Here is a 21,056-nt window from a genome sequence, read left to right as displayed (position 1 = left end):
TACAGCTGGGAGCATGTAATGTTTAGCCAGCTCTGTAATAAACTTGGTCTTTTGTTATAAAGATAAAAACATATCTGGATTTCCAGAGATACCAAGTATTCTCTGTTTCTGACAGAATTAAAGCATGGTATTAGAATCCCTTTGAACTTTGTTTTAAAGGAATATAGGGCCAGATTCCTGTCTATAAAGTGGGTCCACTGCTTCTCGATAACCTTTGTATCTTCTCTTCCTTAGGAAAAGGTTAGAAGTTGGATGTTGCCAGCTGGCTCAGCTGGAACACACCATTAAGCAGTGCCATGCATCAGTTCAGACGGAAGCCAAGAACAGGGGCTGGCTGTGACGCCTGGGTCAAGGTTTGGAGCTGTGCTGCTCACCCCCTGCGCTTGCCTTGTCCAAATAAAGTCTTAACTCCTGTGGGGTGTATGAGGGAAATATTCGAGGACTCAAAAAATCTGCCTTCTGTTTTCTCGATGGTGCTGTTTTGTATTTGAGTTGAAGGAAAAAAACCAAACAACTAGTTGCAGTTATACATGAAATGTCAGAATTTCTGCTAAGAATCACCAGCTAATAGTTTTCTGTCTCAAGCGAGGGTCTCTGGATTGATACAGCTGGTTTGGTACACAGATGTGCTGGGCTGGTGTTCTAAATTACAAATGTTTGGAGCTAGATCTGTTAATGGTTGTATAGGAAAATCCATGTACGGCATTTGTTTGCTGAAGTGACAAGTGAGAAAAAAGAATACTGTGGCACCTGGGGGCCTGAAAGGACAGAAAGGAAAGCAGCTGAGTACCAAGCCAGATACCCATTATGCTTGCTAACCCTGAGGGCATGAAGGGCTAACATGCAGATGCAGTATGTAGCCTATGTAGTGAACTACAGGATACATAAGGCTTAAGAGAGGATAGCAGATGGGGAAAGAAAGAAATGGATTTATGCTAATATGTATTTATATATATTTTATTTTTTTTTTAACCCGAAACACACCACCACCACCCCCGTGCAGGTATGTTTGTCCTGGTCCTCTTTTGGAGGAAAGGGATGTTTTTCCTTTGTTAAAATATCTACTTAATCTTCATACAGCAGAAACCTGCTCTCCAGGTGCCACCTCTTTTAAACCTATTTTGTTGCTTTCCAAAACTGCTTTAAGCCCATGAAACTTTCTAAAAGCCATTTTCAGTGCTGCTGTGGCCTTTGAAGCTACCTCTTCTATACATGTATTTGTACAGAGATGAGATGACCAGCAGAGTTCTATAAGTGTTTATTTTGGTATTAACTTTTGGATGTATTTGTAAAATCTTAATTGTAAAAAATATTATTTATTGTTACAGTAAATGGCTGTTAATTCTACACTGTTTGAGTAGCTGTTTTCACTTTGCCTAATTACTGTGGATGCAGTTTAATGCAGTTCTTGCCTCGAGGCACTTAAAAGTCAGAGAGAAGGGGCTTAGTGGAGTTGTTGTTGGAGCAAAAAACATTTTAAGGGCTATTTCCATCCACGTTCTTATCCCAGAGTTGTAGTTAGTTATGCACAAATAAGCTTACATTGGCAATTTGTATCCCAAATCTAAGGAGCTAGATCAGCTTAACCATGTGATGGATGTCTGTCACATCTACTTTCGATACACTGTAGGGGAGGACAGCTGACAGATGAAGACAAGTACTTTATTTACTCCCATGCTGGTTGTTCCTGTTCAAATGCACCCACCTTTACACCTTGGAATAATCAGTACTTTTCTTTGGTCTGATGGTTTCCTACATCCAGTAGAGATGGTGTGGTCTGCTCATGCTCCCCTTCAGCAGGACTGCCTGGCATTATGTGGAATAACTAGAGTTGGGATCAGAAAGCTGTAGGAAACTAAGAATGGGATGGTTGCTGAAATTAGTGTCACTGGTATGGCTTAATTTCCTAAAGCTACTTAATGCTGAGGACCACAGCGGATCAAGTTCCTCACAACAGTATTGGGTGCTTCTTTTCACCATACTCTTAGGCACTTTCTTCAAGTTCACTTTGACCCCTTTCTCATCTCACCTGTGGAGCACCACGCTTTCATTTGCACAGAGCTTTTAGTAAACTGAGACTGAGAGGGGGTATATCCCTCAGATAACAGCTGTTCTCTAGGAGCCAGTGCTGGCTCTGAGCCCTCTGCCCTCCAGAAGTAAGGGTAACGCTCAAGTTGCAGGTTAGGAGGTGTACCTCACACTTTAACCCTCTGTTTCTACTTGACGAAGAGGATTCAGTTAAACATCCTCCACTTTGTTTGTGCTGTAGCTACATCCAGGGTCTGTTACAGCATTGCAAATTTACTGGAAATTATACCTTGTTAAAGAAGAGGACACAGACACATCACCGCAGTCGTGTGGTGCAAGGATTTCCCAAAAGGTACCTTTAATGTGTTTTGCATCAGCAGCAAGCAGTCAGTGCTAGTTTTGGCACCAGGAGTTAGATGTGCAGCACTACACATTAGACACCAAGTCATCCTAACCAACATTTTATCCATAGGAATAGAGAAAGTGAACTAAAACATAGTACTATGAGCACATACAGAATCAAGTTATTTGTGTTCTATCACCCTTTCATCTTGTAATATTAGAAAAATAAGACAGATACTAACCAGATGAACACATTTTCATTGCCAACTGGCAAGAGTTTAATAACCATGAGAAAACCCCCACACTTAAGTTTTTGTTTTACAAAGGTTAGCTCACCCAGAGTAACAAAACTGCTGTACAGAAAGCACCCTCTGCCTTTTTGTCAAAATATTTGGAGCCAAAATAATTTCCCCACCCTAGAAAGTCACAGCTATGTTATGTTCAGAAACTCCATTCAGCTCTAACAAAGGTGTTGCATACTAAGTTACAATATTGTAGCAGAGGCAAAAGCTCAGAAGCTCATGTACAGTGGTAAATCAGTTGTCCCACTCAGTCTCTATGAACTCCAAGGTTGTCCTTTGCTTCAATAACCATTTATCTGCCATTTTCATTTCAACAGATAAAATACTCTGCTGAGTGTATAAAAACTGTTATAAAAAGGCAATCATAAAAGATAAGGTATCGGCAGGCATGTCAGCTTTTTTTTTTTTAATAAAAAAAATAGCCATTATATCTATTTAAATAAGGCTTCTTGTTACAGATTGTTCCAGTTACTGAAGGAAAACAAGGCCTGATGGAAAAAAAACTATCCCCCATAAACCTCACACTTCCTGCCCCAAGAACACATCCTACAGGAAAAGTAATCTAATGTGCAAAGCGACAAAACAAATGCTGGGGGAAGCTCCTGAAATGATATGCCCAGTCCAGTTTCTCCTGTGTTATCTTCAAAATCTTAAAAAAAACCCAACCCTAAAACAAAGCTGAAAAATACACAAACCCCCTTCATCTTGATATTCTTTCCAAAACAAATATGTACAGCACATTAATATGCAATATGCAAAAGCTCTGTGTTGCTGTTGGCAACATCTATGCCCTCCCCAACCCTATTCACATGTGTACCTCAACTAAAACACAATTACATCACTAAGCCTGTTAGTTTGAAGAGAGAATTTAATTCACTTAGAACTTGTAAATTTTTGTGTAGGGGCTCCATTCATTTGACTCTGGATTGTAGACTTCAAGTGTGTTCAAGAATTCATTGCCATCAAATCCCCCAACTGCATAAATAGTGTTTGCCACTGTCATAATCCCGGCATTGCTCCTCGGAGTAGTCATACTTCCCATCATCTTCCACTCATTCTTAGCAGGGTCGTACATCTCCACGCAGCTCACTGCATGAGAGCCATCAAAGCCTCCACCAACAAAGAGTTTGCCTAGGAAAAGGAAAAGAATGTTTCACTGCTAAGCACTACCTGTGTAACCAAACACAGCCCCTCCTTTCAGGGCAGACAAACTAAGCCAAAATGAAGGAACTTGAGGTTTTCTGTTAGAAACCTTTGCATTACTCAAAGTCTGAAGTTACAGTATGGACCTGCTTTGGATCATTTGAGCTGACTGGAAGTTATTTCAGGCTAAGTGCAAAGTCCAAAGTCAGACAGATGCAGTTGTAGAAACTGCATGGTGATGTTTTGAAAAGACAGGTAGGGGTGAATGCCCCAAAACAAAAACATGAGGTTTTTTGTTTTTCTGGTTACAATTTTTAATTAAAATTGAAGGCAAACATAGCCACGTTCTTACTGTATTGTTTCCTTGCTGAGAAGGAAGGAAGCTTTGTATTTTACTTGCATTGTAGCTTAACCTGAAAGATTCGTTAAGCATCAAGCAAGAGAGTGACGCTTAAGCCCGTGGAAGCCTACCATCATGGACAGCCACTCCAGCTCCTCGCCGAGCCACATTCATGGGTGCAATCAGTGTCCAGGTATTGTTCTCTGGATTGTAACGCTCCACGCTGTTCAGGCAGTTCCAGGATTCTGCTCCTCCAATTATGTACAAATATCCACCCAGCTCACACACTGCAGACTGATGTCTCCCTACGATCAAACGCCAGGAGTTACAGCCCAGCCCGGAAGTCATGCACTAACACCATGCCACAGCAGCTGACATTTAAACAGTTTTTTGTTTTGCTTGGTTTTAAACCTGCAGGTTTGCAATCACTCCCCTCCTCCTCACTACACAACAAACTTACGGATATTGAGGAGAGCACAGCTTGTCCAAGATTTTGTTACTGGATCAAACACATCACAGTTCTTAAGTCCCTTTTGGCCATAAGGATCGGAACCACCAACAATGTACAGTTTTCCATTCAGGGCACATACTCCTATTCATATAGGAAAGGATAATAAGTAAGCTAATAAAGGGACATATATTAAAAAACCCATTCAATCAACTGTAGATGTGTTACCTGCATTGCAGCGATTGGTTCTCAATTCTGGAACAGGAGTCCAGTCGTCTATTTCTGGTTCATACATTTCTCCACAGCTCAAGTCATCTGAGTGACCATTTGACCCACCCACAACATACAGCTGCCCCTAAATGGAAAAAATCAGATGCTTCACATCTAAGGACACAACAACTCAAATCATTAGCACTTTAGTAACCGTGTAACTACAGTTAAGCAACATCTGTTACCGTTTTGTAAAGTTTGCCCTGTTTGTCCCACCTGCGTTTACATAAAGTCACATTTCATCTGATCTCCACCCAACACACACCATTAAAACTGCCATCTGGAACCGAGCTCTGGGCGTTCTCATCGGTGCAATGAAAGTCCAAGTATCCTTTTGCGGATCGTAGCATTCCACTGTGCGCAAACACTCTTCTCTGTTATATCCACCTAAAAGCAAAAGGTTACATGATACCGCACTTCCAAAGACCAATTGCTTTCACACGGAAGAACACTGACTCCAATATAGCATACACAGGAAGCCACTGCCCTCCCACCCCCTATCCAAGTTGTTTAAAGAATTGTTACTACTTCTTTTACCTGCAGCAATCAGTTTGCCATTAAGTTCAGCTGTGCCCAGCCCAGACCGAGCATACTGCATTGGAGACATCGGCTTCTCAATGACATCATTTGGTTGAAGCTCAAAACTCAGACTCTTCAGCAGTCGTGGTGTGCTCGTGGGAGAGCTCTGAGGGCTGTTACGGCCATGCAGGAATATCACGCACAGCACACCATCCAGAACAGCAAGACACAGGTAGGTGTTACCTGTTGTCAGGAGAAAAAGAGAGACCACCAATATAATAAAATTTTAGGCAAATTTAAGTGGATACCAACTAAGGTCTTCAGATTATGCTTCTCCCCTTGTAAGTGTGAAAACTTTATTTCTTCTTGCTACTGGTTCCAAGTGTTGGTGTAGCTACTGAAAAATATGGGGTTTAGCTTATTAATATAGTGTTCAAAGGACATAAGACAGCAATCGAAAGACATGCTAGGAGAAAGTTGCCTTGCACACAAAGAGCAAATAGCTCTGTAAATTCATTAGAGACTGCCTATCTCCTTAGGACCTTCTGGGTAAATTACACACACCGTGGGATTTGGGACAGCCTGCCCACATGCAATCAAGATATAAGTGATCCCGGTTCAGCCCCAGTTACGTTAGAAACATCCCAGAGATAACTAGGCAAATTACTTGACTTCCATCATCAATAAGAAAAGGCACTTCTGCATTCCTTACAGATGTTGAAGAAAATCCCCAGGGAGTGGGAAGTGGTAGGTATACAATACCAGACGCATCTTTTAGACAAACCCTGCCCTAGTTACTCACTTGAAGTTTTCTCTGAAGCAATGATTTTCCACTCATGTTTAGGACTCTGAACAGTAGCATTTGGAGAAAGACTTCCAGAGGAGCTGCTACTGATCTGCTTGTGATCATTCTCACGTGGTGGCTTCTTCTGCAAAATCAAAAGGCAGCTACAGAAACCTAGCCAGAGACTACACCTCCTTCCTCCTTTGCTTCTCTGAGCTAACACATAACTATTCAAGAGAACACTTTGGCTACCACCTCCGAAGAGCATTTATAGCACACCTACATTTTCCACACAACATCTTGCCTACTCAGCAACAGTGGCCAAAAACCACCCTACATCTTATCCCGGTAATCCTTTCATCCTGTGACAGTAGCTTTATACTGCTGGCGTCTGACTAGAAATAATTTCAAATTCTTAGAAGAGAGTATGAGTTGCTAGCGAGGTTTTCAAATGCAAGGAAAAACCTACATCCATTTGGAGAGAACTGAGCTACAAACTAGAAGCCTCACTCAAAAGCTCTGCTTCTGGAACTTGAGTTCATTATATAATGCTATTTGGCAGTGAATTAACTATTCTCTTCATTCCCTGAAGACAAATTTATTTCACCTCAGTTGCTCTCTGTGCTCAGATTAGCTGTTTCTTGGATTTTACTCTCTTGATACCTAACAAAAGATTTCTGCTTTCTTTTCTTCTTCAGTTAAATTTATACTGTAGCTTACATTATTTTGCTCAAGACATCCCACCCTCTCACCCCCCACCCCAATTTCACATTTCAGAGCACACTGCACAGTTGGTTGGGTTGTTAATTTTTTTCTGAATCATAAAGAACCAAACTCAAAATGTCAATGTTCTGTCTATTCTGTTTAGCAGCAAAGTTTATGACCACAGTACCAAGTCTGCAATATTTGCGCAGTTCCCTAGAGCCTGATCTGTGTGGAAACTGTCATATGACTTTTGCAATACATCATCTAATTCATAGGTAAGCTTACACATAAAAGTTTGATTGCTATACTCAGCTCACCATGAAAATCAATTTCTTTGTGGATGACATTTTGTAATTGAATCTTCATCCAATTAACATCTTATTCTTACCCCTAAATTGCCTTGACAGTTACAGAAATTACAAACTTTTGTAAATAAAAGATTTAAGTTACAATTTTTCCAGGACTGTCATCTATGGGTTTTCTGGCGTTAGTTTTCTCAACTGTTTAGAATGGCTGAAGTTGGCAATTCTTACTATCATTAAGGATTATAAAAATGTTGACAACTCTTGGCCTTATTTCTGAAAATGAACTTTTTGAGTGTTCACCTCTCAGCTTCTAAGTATTGCAAGGAGTAGTATCCAAAGGCGGTGAAGGCTGTGAAGGCTTACTAAAGACAATTAAGAAACTGGAAAATTAACTACCTTTTCATTCTCCTCCCTTTTCACTTCTAAAATCCATGTTCCAGTATAGTGTTTTACATAAACATTAGCTAAAAATTTCAGAAATTACTTTTGCATCATCATATTCCACTCTTATGCATTAAAATATTACAACATATTTGCTTCTAATTCAGTGAATTTAAACAACCTTAATTTGTATAAAGCAACTGGCAATTTGCATCTATCAGCCCATTATTATTCTTTGTTTCTTAAACAGCCTCTGTAGTGCTAAGCCATGTGTTTTTCAAGAGTTGAAAATGCTTATATCTGGCTAGCAATAAAAAAAAAAATATATATATATATATATAATCAACAAACAGACCAAAAAACCTCTCAGCACAAGACTGATTTGTACACAGTCAAAGTACTGGCTATCTCCAGATCAGAAGTTACCCAACTGCTGCTTTTAAAAATCTCTCTTGCACATGAAAGTGCATCTGAACAAAAGAAATGGACGCTGGCAGCTGAAGGATTAGAACTTGTGTCTGGGATCTTTTTCTGTGCCAAAATTTAAGAGATGCATTCTCCACTGCAAGCCAAGCAGTCTGTGATTCTTTACAGCCTCTTGAATATGTCTACAACGCCACAGCTGACTTGCTACAGCCGACTGCTCTTCTACCTCTTCTTTCTTCTAACAGCCCAAGATTTATTTTGAAGTCAAACCTCAAGCACTCTGTTTTGCAAAGACTTGCAGTCAGTCTGCTGAAAAAACGGAAGCACAAACTAAATAATTGCCTCCAGCAGTTTCGAGAAAAGATACGTTCTCATCACCTATTTCTTCATTAAAGCTACTGCTGCTTTCTCTGCTAACAGTACACAAGACTTCAGGTGTGCTGTAAACCTGCTCCAGTCTATCTGGGGTTACCTGAGACTGTCTGCAATTTGTACCTGCACAAACTGAATGTGGTCATCATCACTGCCATACACCTCAGCCTGTCCATCTAGCAGATTTCCATCAAGCAGCTTGTGATCAGCTGAGTAGTACAGCGTTTGAACCTGCAAAAACAACAACAGAATACCCATGTGGCTACTGTCTCCACTGCTATTAGCTACAGGCAGATTACAAAAGGCAGTCGCCAGCATACTTCTCGTCATCTCATCTCAATCTAGCAGAATGACAAAACTAAAAGGAAGCAGATGTCATGGTGGCAATCTTCAAACATGGGATGAGGTTCCTTACTTTCTCAGCTTGAGAGAAATCTTCATTTTCCAAGGACTTCTACTGTTTTTCCAGCACAGAAACATTAGACAAGCAAAAGGCACATTAATTTGCAGAATTATACAAATTTACAATCTCATGCAAGCATTTTCGTTATCCCCGCAAACAAGTTTTCTGCTTTGAAAAATACACATATTTATCTCAATTAAAAGATGTTAAGAGAAGCCAAGAGTGGACTCTAAAAGAAAGGTATGGGAATGAGGGAAGACAACACAAATTTAAGTTCTTGAGGAAACTGTTGCTACAAATAAACATCAGATGCAACTGTTTCAAATGAAACGCATCTGAATTTCAACATGATCGAAGCTTTTAAAATTAGTTTTTCCAAGAGGAAATATACACTTGATAATATACAACAGTATCAACATGTACTTTTGCCTATACAAGGGTTTCCGAAGATCATTTGTGCCTGTAGTAACAGACTTGGAAAATACCGATGTTTCAGGGGTTTTTGTAAGGTCCATTTCCTCTAGCCAATTAAAAATTTAGATTCCCCACTAAGTTTTCCATTAAACACTGCCCAGGCTATATCAAGTATAAGTATTCATGAGCAAAGCCATTTAATAAACACACAATTTTCAAAATAATGTATCCTGTAAAGGAGTAAGTAAACACCATTAAATCATCATCATCGTTCTCTGCCCACAGCGGATTTTCTTAGGAGAACTGGGGCAGGACTGCTGCTTCTGTACGTGTCAATACACTTGAGGTTTCTTCTTGGTTCTTCAGCCTTGGTATCCTAGTTTTGTTAATAAACCTATGGGGAGATAAATCAACGGGGAGGAACAACCATTAGAAGCTTTTACCTACTTTGCCTTTACAAGCAAAACCTGCAAAGGAAAACATCAAGAATCTACAGCAACTTTCAGTACCACCTCCCCAGTTCTAAAGCAAGATACACACCACTTCGAGGTTACTATACAGCACATAGTGAGCAAAAAAAGGAAAGCGGAAGACCAGACTGAACAGTTCATTCAGCTCACCTGAACACCCCCCCAGTTTCTCAGCTTAGGGGTACCTACAGTAAAATTTAAATTCTTTAGGGTCATAGTTAAAAAAGTGGAAGAAAAAAAAAAGAAAAAAAAAGGGATCATGGGATCATCCTTCATATTGATTTTTTTTTTTTTTTAATGTTTAGTCCCATTTTCTTAAAGACTAACCTCTTCCATTAGATCTTCCAGGCTGTCTCCATTCTCCCAGATGCTACGCTGTACCCAGTTGATTACCTTTGTGTACAGTTTGCCATTGCTAGGTAGGCCAACATTGTCTTCCAGCATTACTTCAAGCTTGAATTAGAAGAGAGAAGGATGATTTACTCTATAGGTATTACCCTTGTATTTGTAGCATACTGTACTTTAGGTAGTGAACATTACTCTTGCTTTACCAGAGAGCTAGAAAACACTACCTACAAGGAGCTTTCAGCCCACGCCACTGAAACTAGGAAGCACATTTAAGTACATCTGCAGTTACCTTTCATGCTTAGAAAGGATGATAGTATGTGTTCTCTAGCGTTAAGGTTCACAGATCCAGAATTTTCACATTGTTGGTAAAAGTCAGTGCACCAAGTTTTCCTACTCCCCAAAAGGAAGCTGTAAGAGTTGCTCCTTGGGGTTGCTTTTTGGAAATCATGTACCAGAAGAACATCTACAAACTTAAGCTAACCTTTAACCGCGGAAGTTTGAGAAATTCCTCCTGTTCTGAAATCTGTAAAAGATGTTCCTGAATGTAGCCATCAATCTTGTTCAACAAACGCGAGTCTCCCATACAACTTGCAAAGTTGCGGTAAGAGATGCAGCTCTGAACATCCATCTTGGAGAGCAAATAGTCACCACAAACCTTTTACAAAAAAAGGCCGCATCTTAGTTTACACATAGACAAGATTGTTATATGTTCAAATTATCCATCCCAACATTTAGCAACAGCTCTTTTTTAACTGCAGAATAGTGACTGATTGTTGTCATCCTCTCCCTGAGCTAGAGCTGTAAAAAAATGTTGCCTTCCATAGGAATATGCACTTTTAAAAGTTCTCACATATACATTGACCTCCCTGCCTCTGTATTGACAAAGCTGCTTATCTGCAGCCAAGTGAAGTTAAGAATCCCTATTTCCTTGTCAAAGGTATCCCCATTTGCAGCAAGAGAAAGTATTTCTAAAGTCAAGAGCCACCGAAGCTATCTTCATGAGTGTGTGAATTACTCTTTTTCCACATACCACTGCCACAGATTTACAGGTTTAATTATGCCCCCAATGCAACCAAGCACACCACTGCTTCCACGAACCTGAAGGTAAGTAACCAGCTAAGACTATACAGGTGTACAAATACACAACTTCAGAGAACCCTTTGGCACAAAGATAACACAAGTGGAAGTAATACATAGTGATGTCACTGAAAACAACGTAATTCTTATGAACATCTAAAGAAGCTTATCCACTGAGCACATTTTAAACAGAAACATAATTTTTTGTCTCCTTAACACCAAAAAGCATGATGCAGTCAGCTTGAGAAAGAAGAATAGATTTCTGGAAGACGTGAGAACTGTACCTGCTTAACTCTCTCCATCTTCAACTTCTTTGCTGCAGAGTATACATCTTTCACTAGTTCTTTATCAGCTTTTAACCTATTAAAAAAATTAATCTTTATTATTTTGATTTTTTAAATGGAAGTCTGCTCTGTCTAGTTTCTGTGCAAACTACTTACTGAGCAGTATAGGCATAATTCAACAGAACTTCAACAGCTTCTGGATTGAGATCATCAAATTTAACGTGGGAAATTCCATGACAATCACTATCGCTATTGAAGATTTCAAACAGGTAGGGACTGCAGCAAGCTAGCACGGCTCGGTGCGCCAACATCTCGTGTCCACAGACCTTTATTTGAAACACAAATAAGAAACCCACAAGCTGGTAAGAATTTTCTTCAACTATGTTTGTATTATAATAGTATATATATTATATATACTATTATATATAGTATATATAATAGGAATGTGAATGTCACAGTTCAAATCAATTTTTCAAATCAATACAGTCTACAATTTACATCACCTGAAAAAATATTAGCATTGCTTCTCTCAAAGTGTATCTGGGATTTTTAAAGTACGCATTTTTCAGGAAAATCAGATGCTAAAATCTCACAGTCAATGAGGCACGTAGCATCACACAATGTAACAAAAAACCCCAATGTATTCAATCACCATACTCCGGGAGAAAAAAAGTACCTGGAGACGGACATCACAGAACTGACCACTTTTCCGCAAAGCGTTTAGTTTGGCAACAGATGACTCGATGAAGTTTTCATCTTCAAACATCAAATATCCATTGGGAATCATTTTGGTGTTGGTATGGCTGAAAACACGACGTACAAAGTTTACAGATACAACATTTGCTTCAGCATCGAAGTACTATTAACACATTGTTTGCAAACAAACATTCATGGGAATTAAAAAAAAAAAAATCCTCTCAAAAAAAGCCTAGAGAAGCCCTACTGCTGATCACCACGTGCTGACCACCTTTGGATGGGCTGGATTAATGGCTTTCAGAGATTGAAACCACAACTTTCAGCGTATCCACATCACTTCAGTAGGTTCTAACTTCAAAACTACATGCTGAATCTGTGCTAGCTCCATAGGACCAAGCTGGAAATCACTGGATTACACAAGAAGCTTCATTCCCCTCTATAAAGATCAGATTCGGTAGATTTTAGGTTTTTATTTTCTGCTCAGTGCATGACACCTGTCATACTGCTCAGCTTCATTTTTCACACAGGCCCAAAACCCAGCTACACTGAAAAGTAAGAACTGAGAATTCAAAATAGCTAGTGAAGTAGAATAGCTGTAAGTTTCTCTTTAATTTTATGAGTAATGTCTTCAATATTTTAGAGTAGCTGGAAGTCATGAAAGAACATTAACACTGATGAAACAGAATTAAATACATTCTGAATGATGACCATGTATTTTAAGTCATCACAAAGCCAAAACAACTTCCCCTGAAAATCTTAGCCATATACAAACATAACACCTCAGGTAAATTGGACTAAGATTGGAAAAATAACTTTAGGAAACTAACTTTTGAATTTGGAACCTGGTTTATAGCTTGTTTATATTGATTCTTTTTTTTTTTTCTACTTAAACGTTTGTAGGAAAAGTCCACTTTCCCAATAGGAAGCTAATTAATAATACTAAATTTTGACCCTGAGATGAGTTAATTAATTTGAAATAATTAAAAACACCTAATAAATTGTAGGTTTGAGCTGTTAATATACGCAAAAGTATACTTTCATCAACATTTTTAAAGGAAAGTACATGTAGGATACTACTAATGTTACCAGCAACAATTTCCATCTGAAGTTTAAGAAAATTCTGAAGATTCAGACTAAACAAGAAAACCCCCAAAACAGAAAAAGAGGACAGCAAAAATCAGTAGTAAAAATGGCAACACCCCCCCCCCCATTCTAATGTTAATCCATTTATTTTAAATTCACTTACTACTGAAAGCATTTGACCCTAAACTGGCAACAATAATCCTACTTACAAAGATCATTATCCACTTCTATACACTTTCATTTGATGTGTTTTAGTTTAGAAAGGTTTTAAAGTCCAGAATTTCAGAGAAAGTATTAACTATAGTATACACAGCTAACAGTATCAACTTACCTAGCAAATGTATGACCGTAAATTTTTAACTGGGAGATCTTAATATAATGGAATCCCTGTGTTAAAACAGAGCAGTTGAATTTCGGTATCTTTTAACAGGGAAGATGTTTGTCGAAATGTGAAAGCAGATGCGTCTTTGCAGATGCAATATGGATTCCAAAACTATCAGGCTTGAAGATGATGTAATAAAGTCCTTAAAAGCTATAGACATGAATTTCTTCTGTGATAATCATGCATCATAACCTGCAATAAAGGAGAAGGTAGAAAGTAAAAAGGACAGTAGACAGTACTACCATGTATTTCAGACAAAACTTTAATAGTGTTTTAAGTAGAAGTTCCTGGTCCAAACAAACATGGTTTTCCTCACACACTCCCAAAAAAAAAAAAAAAAAGCCTGAAATATTCCCTATTGACACCAATACATTCTCTTGCCTAACGAGAGGTCAACCACATCAATTTTGTACCCACAGAGGCAGGAAAGTGGCTAAATTTGTGCTTAGAGAAAAGGTTATAACAGCTGAATTCCATTTTTAGGTAATTCATTACCACACTGGGAATTAGGTAATTCAGCACTTCCTATATCCAGATCATTATTGCTACTTACAGAAGTAGATAACTCTTAAGTAACAACAAAAATTACTACATTTTAAAAAAGAAACCAATCCACATGCCTCCTACCTTTTGCTTTTCCTGTACTCATCTACTTATATCCTTCTCCTACTGAATGCCTAAAATGGACTGGAGATGGACTAAGGACATGTCTGAAATGACTAAGCATATCTCCAGTCTCCAGTACTTCCAAAAAAAAAAAAAAAACCAAACCCCAACTTATAAAGTCAGAAATCACTATTTCAATGATAACTTTCTTTGATAAAAGAAGTCTTTTTGCTACCCTGCAAACAGAACCTGTTACGTTCTGGTCAAGTTCTGCATCTGGAATAGCTTTGTTGGGATTCTGCATGTGGGTGGGCTGTATATGCTGGTTTTTTGGGAGGGAGGAGAGAAGAGGAGGAGCAGCAGCAGTGGGGAGGGAACAGGCAACAAACACTCACTCTGGAACTTTCCATGACCCTGATGCCACCTCAGGAAAACATCAATCACTTCATCCACTTGAGTTTCCCACTGCAGTTCCAAACCTATATTTGTATCTAAAGAATGAATGCCACACTGGGAATCAGGTTTCCTAAGAATAGGTGCAGCTCTTTTCTCCTAGTTGAAAATTAAAAGTCACTCATGTTGTAGCAAGAGAGCCTCGGGACCCTACTGCCTGGCCAGCGATCACACAGGGGAGCATTTTGGCAGGAATTGCACCACTCTTGGTCTGTAAGTACATCAGCAGCTCAAGCAGGAGGCTGACTGTCAACAGCGGCAGGGGGCATTACCCCGCCATATACCAGCTCCATCAGAAAACTGCTTCCATCCTTAACAGCTTCTTGCAATGCTGAAGACAGATAACCTTGTACAAAGAACTAATATTAAGTTTGGCTACTAGAACAGACACAACACGTATAAAGAAGGAAACAATGCTCCAGAGCAACAGTGGTGTCTGTCTGCATTATAGTACCCCTGAAATGCAGGAAGGACTATAGGAACAGTACCCTGGGGACTACAACTTTCTAAAATCTATTCTAATGTCAGCATACTTTGCTAGGAAAAAAAAATAATCTCATAGATTAAATGTATATTCTTTTTTATAATGTATATTCTTTTTATATATATTCTTATGCATAGGCAAGTTATGAAACTGAAACCAAGCTCTGTTTACCAAACATTTAACTAAGCATTTGGAAGTCAATATTTCTCTTGTTGGTACAACTGGTATAACCATTCCAGTTTCTAAAGCAAAGATTCACTTCTCAAAACCAGAAACAGTCTCATGTCCACACTTTCCCCAAAGATTCACCTCAACTGAAACACTGAGTTACACGACAATTATTCCAACAACTTCAACTAAATTCCAGAATCATTCTTGCTCAGTTTACATTTCTGGGCATGTTTTGTAACATTCTGCTGTAACAGAAGAACTTTATTTCAAGTGCAGTGTTTTAACTTTGCCTGATGTACTTCCTTACAACCTTCAAGACCTAAAAAGGACATCCAAAATAATTCTGGATTGAAATGGAAGATTTGTCTTTTAAAGTCCTCCTTTGTGCATGAGGTTAAACCCACACATTTTGCATTCATGCACCTAATCATATTGTCCAATCTGAATATCTAGGAGTTTGAGCGTCTTAATTATTGTCACAAAGTTTCAATATTGCTGTGCATGACCCACAGCTAATATTACCACTCAAAATGGCTTTAAATAGCACAAGCATATTCATTACTTTCTGCATTCCTTCTAGTTTGGTATATACTGCCAAAACGAGAGCCAGACAATAAGTCAAAATTCAATGAAAACCTAAGAATGATGCATTTTTTCTGCATTAAAGGTTATAAACAGGTACGGCAAACAAAGTCCTTTCTTAAAATTATTTCAAAAGTCTAACTCATTTTGCCATTACCTTCCCCCCCCTTGCTGATAATCCCTTCTAGCTCACCACATCAAGAACGGTCAGCCGCTTTTTTAATAATTTTCCTGGATTTTACATTTTTAAGCCAAGTGTGATGTTAACAGATCACTGCCAGACAGGCAAAGTATGAAGTCTGATGCCTCTGAAATTATTACTTTTCAAGCTCAACCAAAAAGCACTTAAACATGTTAAAGGTAGAGAATTAGCATTCCAGAATGGGAACACCACATTCCATTTCAGAAAATTCTTAAGAGCAGGTCTATTTCCTGTACTTATTTTTAAAATGAAGCAAAAAATAAGCGTGTTATATAAACTTTGGATTTACACTGTAGTTTTAATATTTAAGATTGATACTCCTGTTGAGCCTGGAGACACCACCTTCAATCAAGAGTTGATCATAGGATCATAGAATCATAGAATAGTTTGGGTCGGAAGAGACCTTCAAAGGTCATCTACTCCAACCCCCCTGCCATGAGCATGGACATCTTCAACTAGATCAGGTTGCCCAGCACCACATCCAGCCTAGCCTTGAATGTCTCCAAGAATGGTGCATCGACCACCTCTCTGGACAACCTGTGCCAGTATTTTACCACCCTCATTGTAAAGAATGCAAGGTGTAAAATAATGCTAGGTGTTAACAATGCAGAGGACTGAGACAGGCCAGAAGCCATGAAGCATTCATGTGGTGCGTTTCACTGATACAGCTGTACTCAACTAAAGAAATGCAGTACTCAAATGTCTGGCCAGTTGCTTGATTTAAACATACCTTTCCTAAACACTTACTGTTCTGCACAGACTGATATTTTTACTTGCTATATGTATGTACCTCTGGACCACGAAAGAGTCATGGCTCATAACGCACTACACATAACTGACTGCCAGAAGATCATTTTTCTCCCTTTAAGCTCATCTTTACATTTCACTGTATATACATTTAGAGGTGCATTTAAGAAGACTCACCTAAATAACAATGATACTAAGTCTTCTCATTGTTCACTATGCTATCCTCTTATACATATCTTGCAAATGCAAATACTATTGAAATATGATTAGCTCTGTTACAAGAGCAAATAAATGTCATAATACACTTTAAACTGTTAATTTTTGTGTTTAAACATATTAATTATTAATTAATGTGTTTAAAATTTAGGATGTGTTCATTGCAATTTTTTTGGAACACTTGTTCACTGCAGAAAACATTCCAACATTTAAGAAACCTGCCACAAGATGATTACTGGTGAATTTTTCCGAGACCTAAAACCTGCCCTAGGACTCTCCACTGCAGAGCCACTTTCAGGGGACATGAGTTGTGGTTTCAGGTGAGGTGCCAAGACAACAGGTCCCAGAGCCACATACTAAGGCAAAAGTCACCTTGGCCATGACCTAACACCACAGGTAGTATTTGGTTTTCATCCCATCTGACAACTCTCATCTTTAGTATAGTCCATTGGTACTTTCCATGTGCAGTATTTCATTACAAAAGTAAACAAAAGCCTTGCTTTGTACCAATTCTGCCCAAACTTTTTTGTCAGATAAAGGTTGGTAGCTCTTCAACTCACAAGTAATAGATCAACTTGGGGAGATACTTTTACCACAGTTGGTGCTTTTTGTTACTGTGGACTTTCTGGCTTTTTGTGGCCTGATTCAGAAGAAATGTAGGTCACGATTACAACTACTCATAATCCATTACTTCTATCAGAAGATAAAAGCAGACATCCTCAAAATTTTTCTTTTATATATTAGCATTTATTTAGGGTAAAAACACATGATCTTTTCATGTCTGAGTTTGCATTCCAGATAAATGAAATGGACCATGGACCAAGACATATATCAACATACTTTACACCACTGAACAGGCTCAACTTCTTTACACCAGTGATTTAACAACTCACAGAATTTATGTAGCTTTTGTTTTGCATATTCACTTTTCAGTTGTTTTCCACTAAAGATTTAGCCTCATTAATAACTATGACTTGTAAACAAAACTGTTCTATTTCACTGCAAAGCTTAGTTGTTCTCCCACCCCAACCATGAGGGGAGAGGGAAAGAATATTTGCTATCACTGGTTAAGAATTGAAGGGAAAGGAAAAAGAACTTATGCACATTTTCCAAAATCTTCCAGATGCAGTCCAAGAAGATGTAATTCTTGGACTGTCCTCTATAGAAAGCAAGTCTAGAAAGCTCTATCAAACACACATTTGTGTATGTAGACTTAAAAAAATTGAGAAGCAGGTTTCATGCTTGAATGTTACCGCTGTTACAACTACAACTCTGAGGTGTAGCACACCAGCTGCCCATTTAGTACAGCTTCCAATACTATCCCCCTCCACCTGCCCCGCTTTCGATACACTGTTTCACCGAGTCTTACCACCGCTCATTACACCACCTTTCCATACTGGTTCTGTTTCCTCTTCTCCTTTTCCACATAGTACTTGTTTTTTGTTGTTGTTATCATAGTCTTTATTTCCACCTCTTTTTCTACCTTCTGCTTCATATGCACTCTCTTAAAATCCGAGGTCTTTCTCTCTCCCCACCCCCTTTTTTTGGCGGGGCTTTTGTTTTCTTTTGCTTTTTGGGTTTTTTTTTGTTTTTCTACTAACACGTATTCCCGCAGTTCTTCAAACCTCTGTCACAAAACCAGCAAACTGGTGGATTTTTGTTTGTGTGTCATTGTTGTCTCCCACTGCCCATTCTGGGCAGGTTTTGCCTTTCTTACCATCTCCTGCTACTTAAGAACTTAAGCTGAAGAAAACAAAGTTAGACAAAATTATTTATAGATCTGAAATACCATTTCCTAACTGGAAAGTATTTCCTGACTGTTGCATCCTCTGCTCCAAGAGTTAGGCTTGTGGCTACAAAATCTGCTTTCTAAAATTAAACCAATCTCACCATCAAAGCACCACATCCTGCCTGGTTTCTTATTTTGTAGATCCTTGACAGAAGAGAATAAATGTGGTGTCTACACACCCATCACTGTAAATAAATAAATAAATCAATCAATCCTCCCCTTCAGAAACCACCACAAATAAGGAAAGTGACATGATACTGAATTTCCACTAATCTATCACCACTCAGTCTTGCTATCCTTCTCCTTTATAAGTAACTCAGATGCCCCACCTCTCACTTCATCAACATTTTTCCACCCTGAATAAAATTGTAACCGATTCGGTTTTTATGTCTATGGGAATCCCAGCTGAAGGAGCGGCAAAGTTGCCAATGAAAAGATATTTTCTACCTTGAAACCCCTCTGAAAAATTCTAAAAACATGGCTGAACTTTGCGTATGCAGGCAAAAATTACTGTACCTCTTCCTGCCCCCTCCTTCTGCACCCCCAAAACCCTCTTCTGGTCATTCATGCTCATCACCTTTCTCCAGAAGCACTAATGTGGACTGACACCCACTGGTTTTGCTGTGTTATCGTCTATTTCCTAGAACTGGTATAGATGACAGGGAGGGCCATGATACTGGCAAACAGCTGTCAGCACATGCTCTTCAGCCCAAACCAACTATTTTCTTCAAAGTCCAGGATTTCTGCTATTTTCTCCCATCACGCTCTCCTACCCTTACTATACAGGATTTAAGGAAGGTGTCACTACGCGACTTGCAGCGTGGCGCTTGTAAAGGCACGCAGGCAACGCCTGACCTTGGAACAATACCCACCCGTATGGGGAACATCTGAATTTCTGTCCTGGGAGCTACATGGCATTCCCACCAGCTGCTGGTGCCCATGCCGGGCCCCGGCAGCAACGCCGACTTCCCCCGCCTCCCCGCAGCACCCCCCGTGGGACGAAGGCCGGAAGCTGTGAGGGAATCCATCTCACGCCATTCAAGCCATTCACACAACTTCGCCTTGATGAGCATGGCAACTTCGAGATTTGGCCAGCCCTTGAGAAACGGGCCCAAATAAGCAACAAAAAGCTGCGGAACCAGCACGACTCGCGTTCCTCCAGCCGAGGGCGCGGGGAGGGCACGGTGCGGCGAGCCAGGCCCACCGCCGTGGGGCTGCGGCCGCCACCGTGGGGCCCGCCCCACCCGCCGGCAGCCTCGGGCCGCCGCCACCCCTGCGCCAGCGCCGAGCGGGGAACAAAGAGCAGTGGGGCCGGGGCGGCGCAGCGCCCGGCTGCCCCCGGCCCCACAGTGTCCGCTGTCCCCCCATGCTGCCGCCCGTCCCCTCATAGCCGCTGCGGGCCGCGTCTGGGCCGACCGCCCGGGACGTCCCGCCGTCTCCGCCCCGCCGTACCTGGTGCCTCTCAGCGCAGACGATGCTGTACATATTGGGAGCCTCCAGGCTAAGGGGGAAGCCGACGCGAAGACGCAGCCCCAGCCCGCCGGGAAGCGGTAGCGGAGGGCGCAGGGACAGCGGCGGGTGCGAACCGCGGCGCTGCCGGGGCGGGGGCCGGCGGGAGCGGACCGCGGCGGAGGTGGCAAGCACAGGCACGACGCCGACGGACCCGCCGCGACAGCTGCAGAAGCCACACCGCCTGCGCTGACGCGGCACTGCGCCCCGTAACCCTCCGCCTCCGGCGGGGCGGGCGGCAGGCTCAGGCGGACGGCATCGCTCCGCCGAGAAACAAGTCCGGCCGCGCCCCTCCCTCCGCTGCCGAAGTGGGTCGGGGGACGGCGGCGGGGCGAGAGGGGGCGCTGCGCGCGCTGCCCGCCCGCCTGAGGGAGCGGCCGTTGGCGGCGCCGTTAGTGGCGGCCGCGGGGCGGGAGAACGGGCCGGGCCTGGAAGGGCTCGGGGCGGCCGACGCGAGGAATGCGCTGGCTCGGGAGGCGCTGGGGCTGACCCGCCCGTGCCGCGCGGGGCCACGTTGCTGCGAGTAACCGCCACCGCGCTCGTTACCCCTGCTTCTCGGCTACAAGCCCCTCCATTTCAATAAAATTATTTTTCAAAACTGGTGTTGCCTTTTCTCCTCAGCGGTGGTTTCCTCATTGCTCGGAACTGTGGTTCAAGGCGTCATATATGCCTAATCAAAAATTACCATATTTAATGCACAGCCTGTCCTGTGTGCACGGGCAGCTAGACTGTGCTCCATCCTGCCTCTGGCTACAGCACTCCTGAAGCCTTCTGG

At 41.0% G+C, this 21,056-nt stretch overlaps 2 protein-coding genes across 10 annotated transcripts in view; one reads left to right on the top strand and one right to left on the bottom strand.

The window, feature by feature from the left end:
- SWT1 (SWT1 RNA endoribonuclease homolog) overlaps positions 1-1,347 on the top strand; it is a 35,609-nt gene extending 34,262 nt beyond the window's left edge. For 7 of the 9 annotated variants that reach the window (XM_030495837.2, XM_030495836.2, XM_030495838.2 and 4 more), the window contains one exon: positions 235-500. In XM_030495837.2, coding sequence (XP_030351697.1) covers positions 235-340 — 106 coding nt within the window. In that variant the 3' untranslated portion in view covers positions 341-500. Of the gene's footprint in view, positions 1-234 lie in introns of all 9 variants that reach the window. The other 2 variants (XM_030495844.1, XM_030495835.1) reach the window with 1 other exon arrangement.
- A 1,006-nt stretch (positions 1,348-2,353) lies between these two features.
- On the bottom strand, positions 2,354-20,877 carry IVNS1ABP (influenza virus NS1A binding protein). Its single transcript, XM_030495846.1, has 15 exons — positions 20,225-20,877; positions 13,472-13,714; positions 12,038-12,164; positions 11,518-11,687; positions 11,362-11,437; positions 10,482-10,655; positions 9,980-10,105; positions 8,489-8,596; positions 6,195-6,321; positions 5,411-5,635; positions 5,139-5,260; positions 4,832-4,958; positions 4,616-4,747; positions 4,287-4,460; positions 2,354-3,803 (listed from the first exon to the last, which is right to left on the bottom strand). The coding sequence occupies exons 3-15, from the start codon at positions 12,146-12,148 to the stop codon at positions 3,550-3,552; spliced, it is 1,926 nt and encodes a 641-aa protein (XP_030351706.1). The 5' UTR covers positions 12,149-12,164; positions 13,472-13,714; positions 20,225-20,877; the 3' UTR covers positions 2,354-3,549.
- Positions 20,878-21,056: the final 179 nt, after the last annotated feature.

Source organism: Strigops habroptila, chromosome 8 (genome assembly GCF_004027225.2).
Source record: "Strigops habroptila isolate Jane chromosome 8, bStrHab1.2.pri, whole genome shotgun sequence".
NCBI lineage: Eukaryota > Metazoa > Chordata > Aves > Psittaciformes > Psittacidae > Strigops > Strigops habroptila.
Note: the sequence above shows the minus strand (reverse complement) of the source record. Positions and strands in the feature narration are given on the sequence as shown.

Bases quoted from the DNA above. Each gene is read 5' to 3' on its own strand.
- IVNS1ABP (XM_030495846.1), bottom strand. From the start codon at position 12,148: ATGATTCCCAATGGATATTTGATGTTTGAAGATGAAAACTTCATCGAG. The intron at 11,438-11,517 runs GTAAGTAGTTTG...TTTTTTTAATAG, and splicing joins AATTATGCCTATACTGCTCA to GTTAAAAGCTGATAAAGAAC. The intron at 5,261-5,410 runs GTAAAAGAAGTA...TTTTGCTTTTAG, and splicing joins TGGCAAACTGATTGCTGCAG to GTGGATATAACAGAGAAGAG.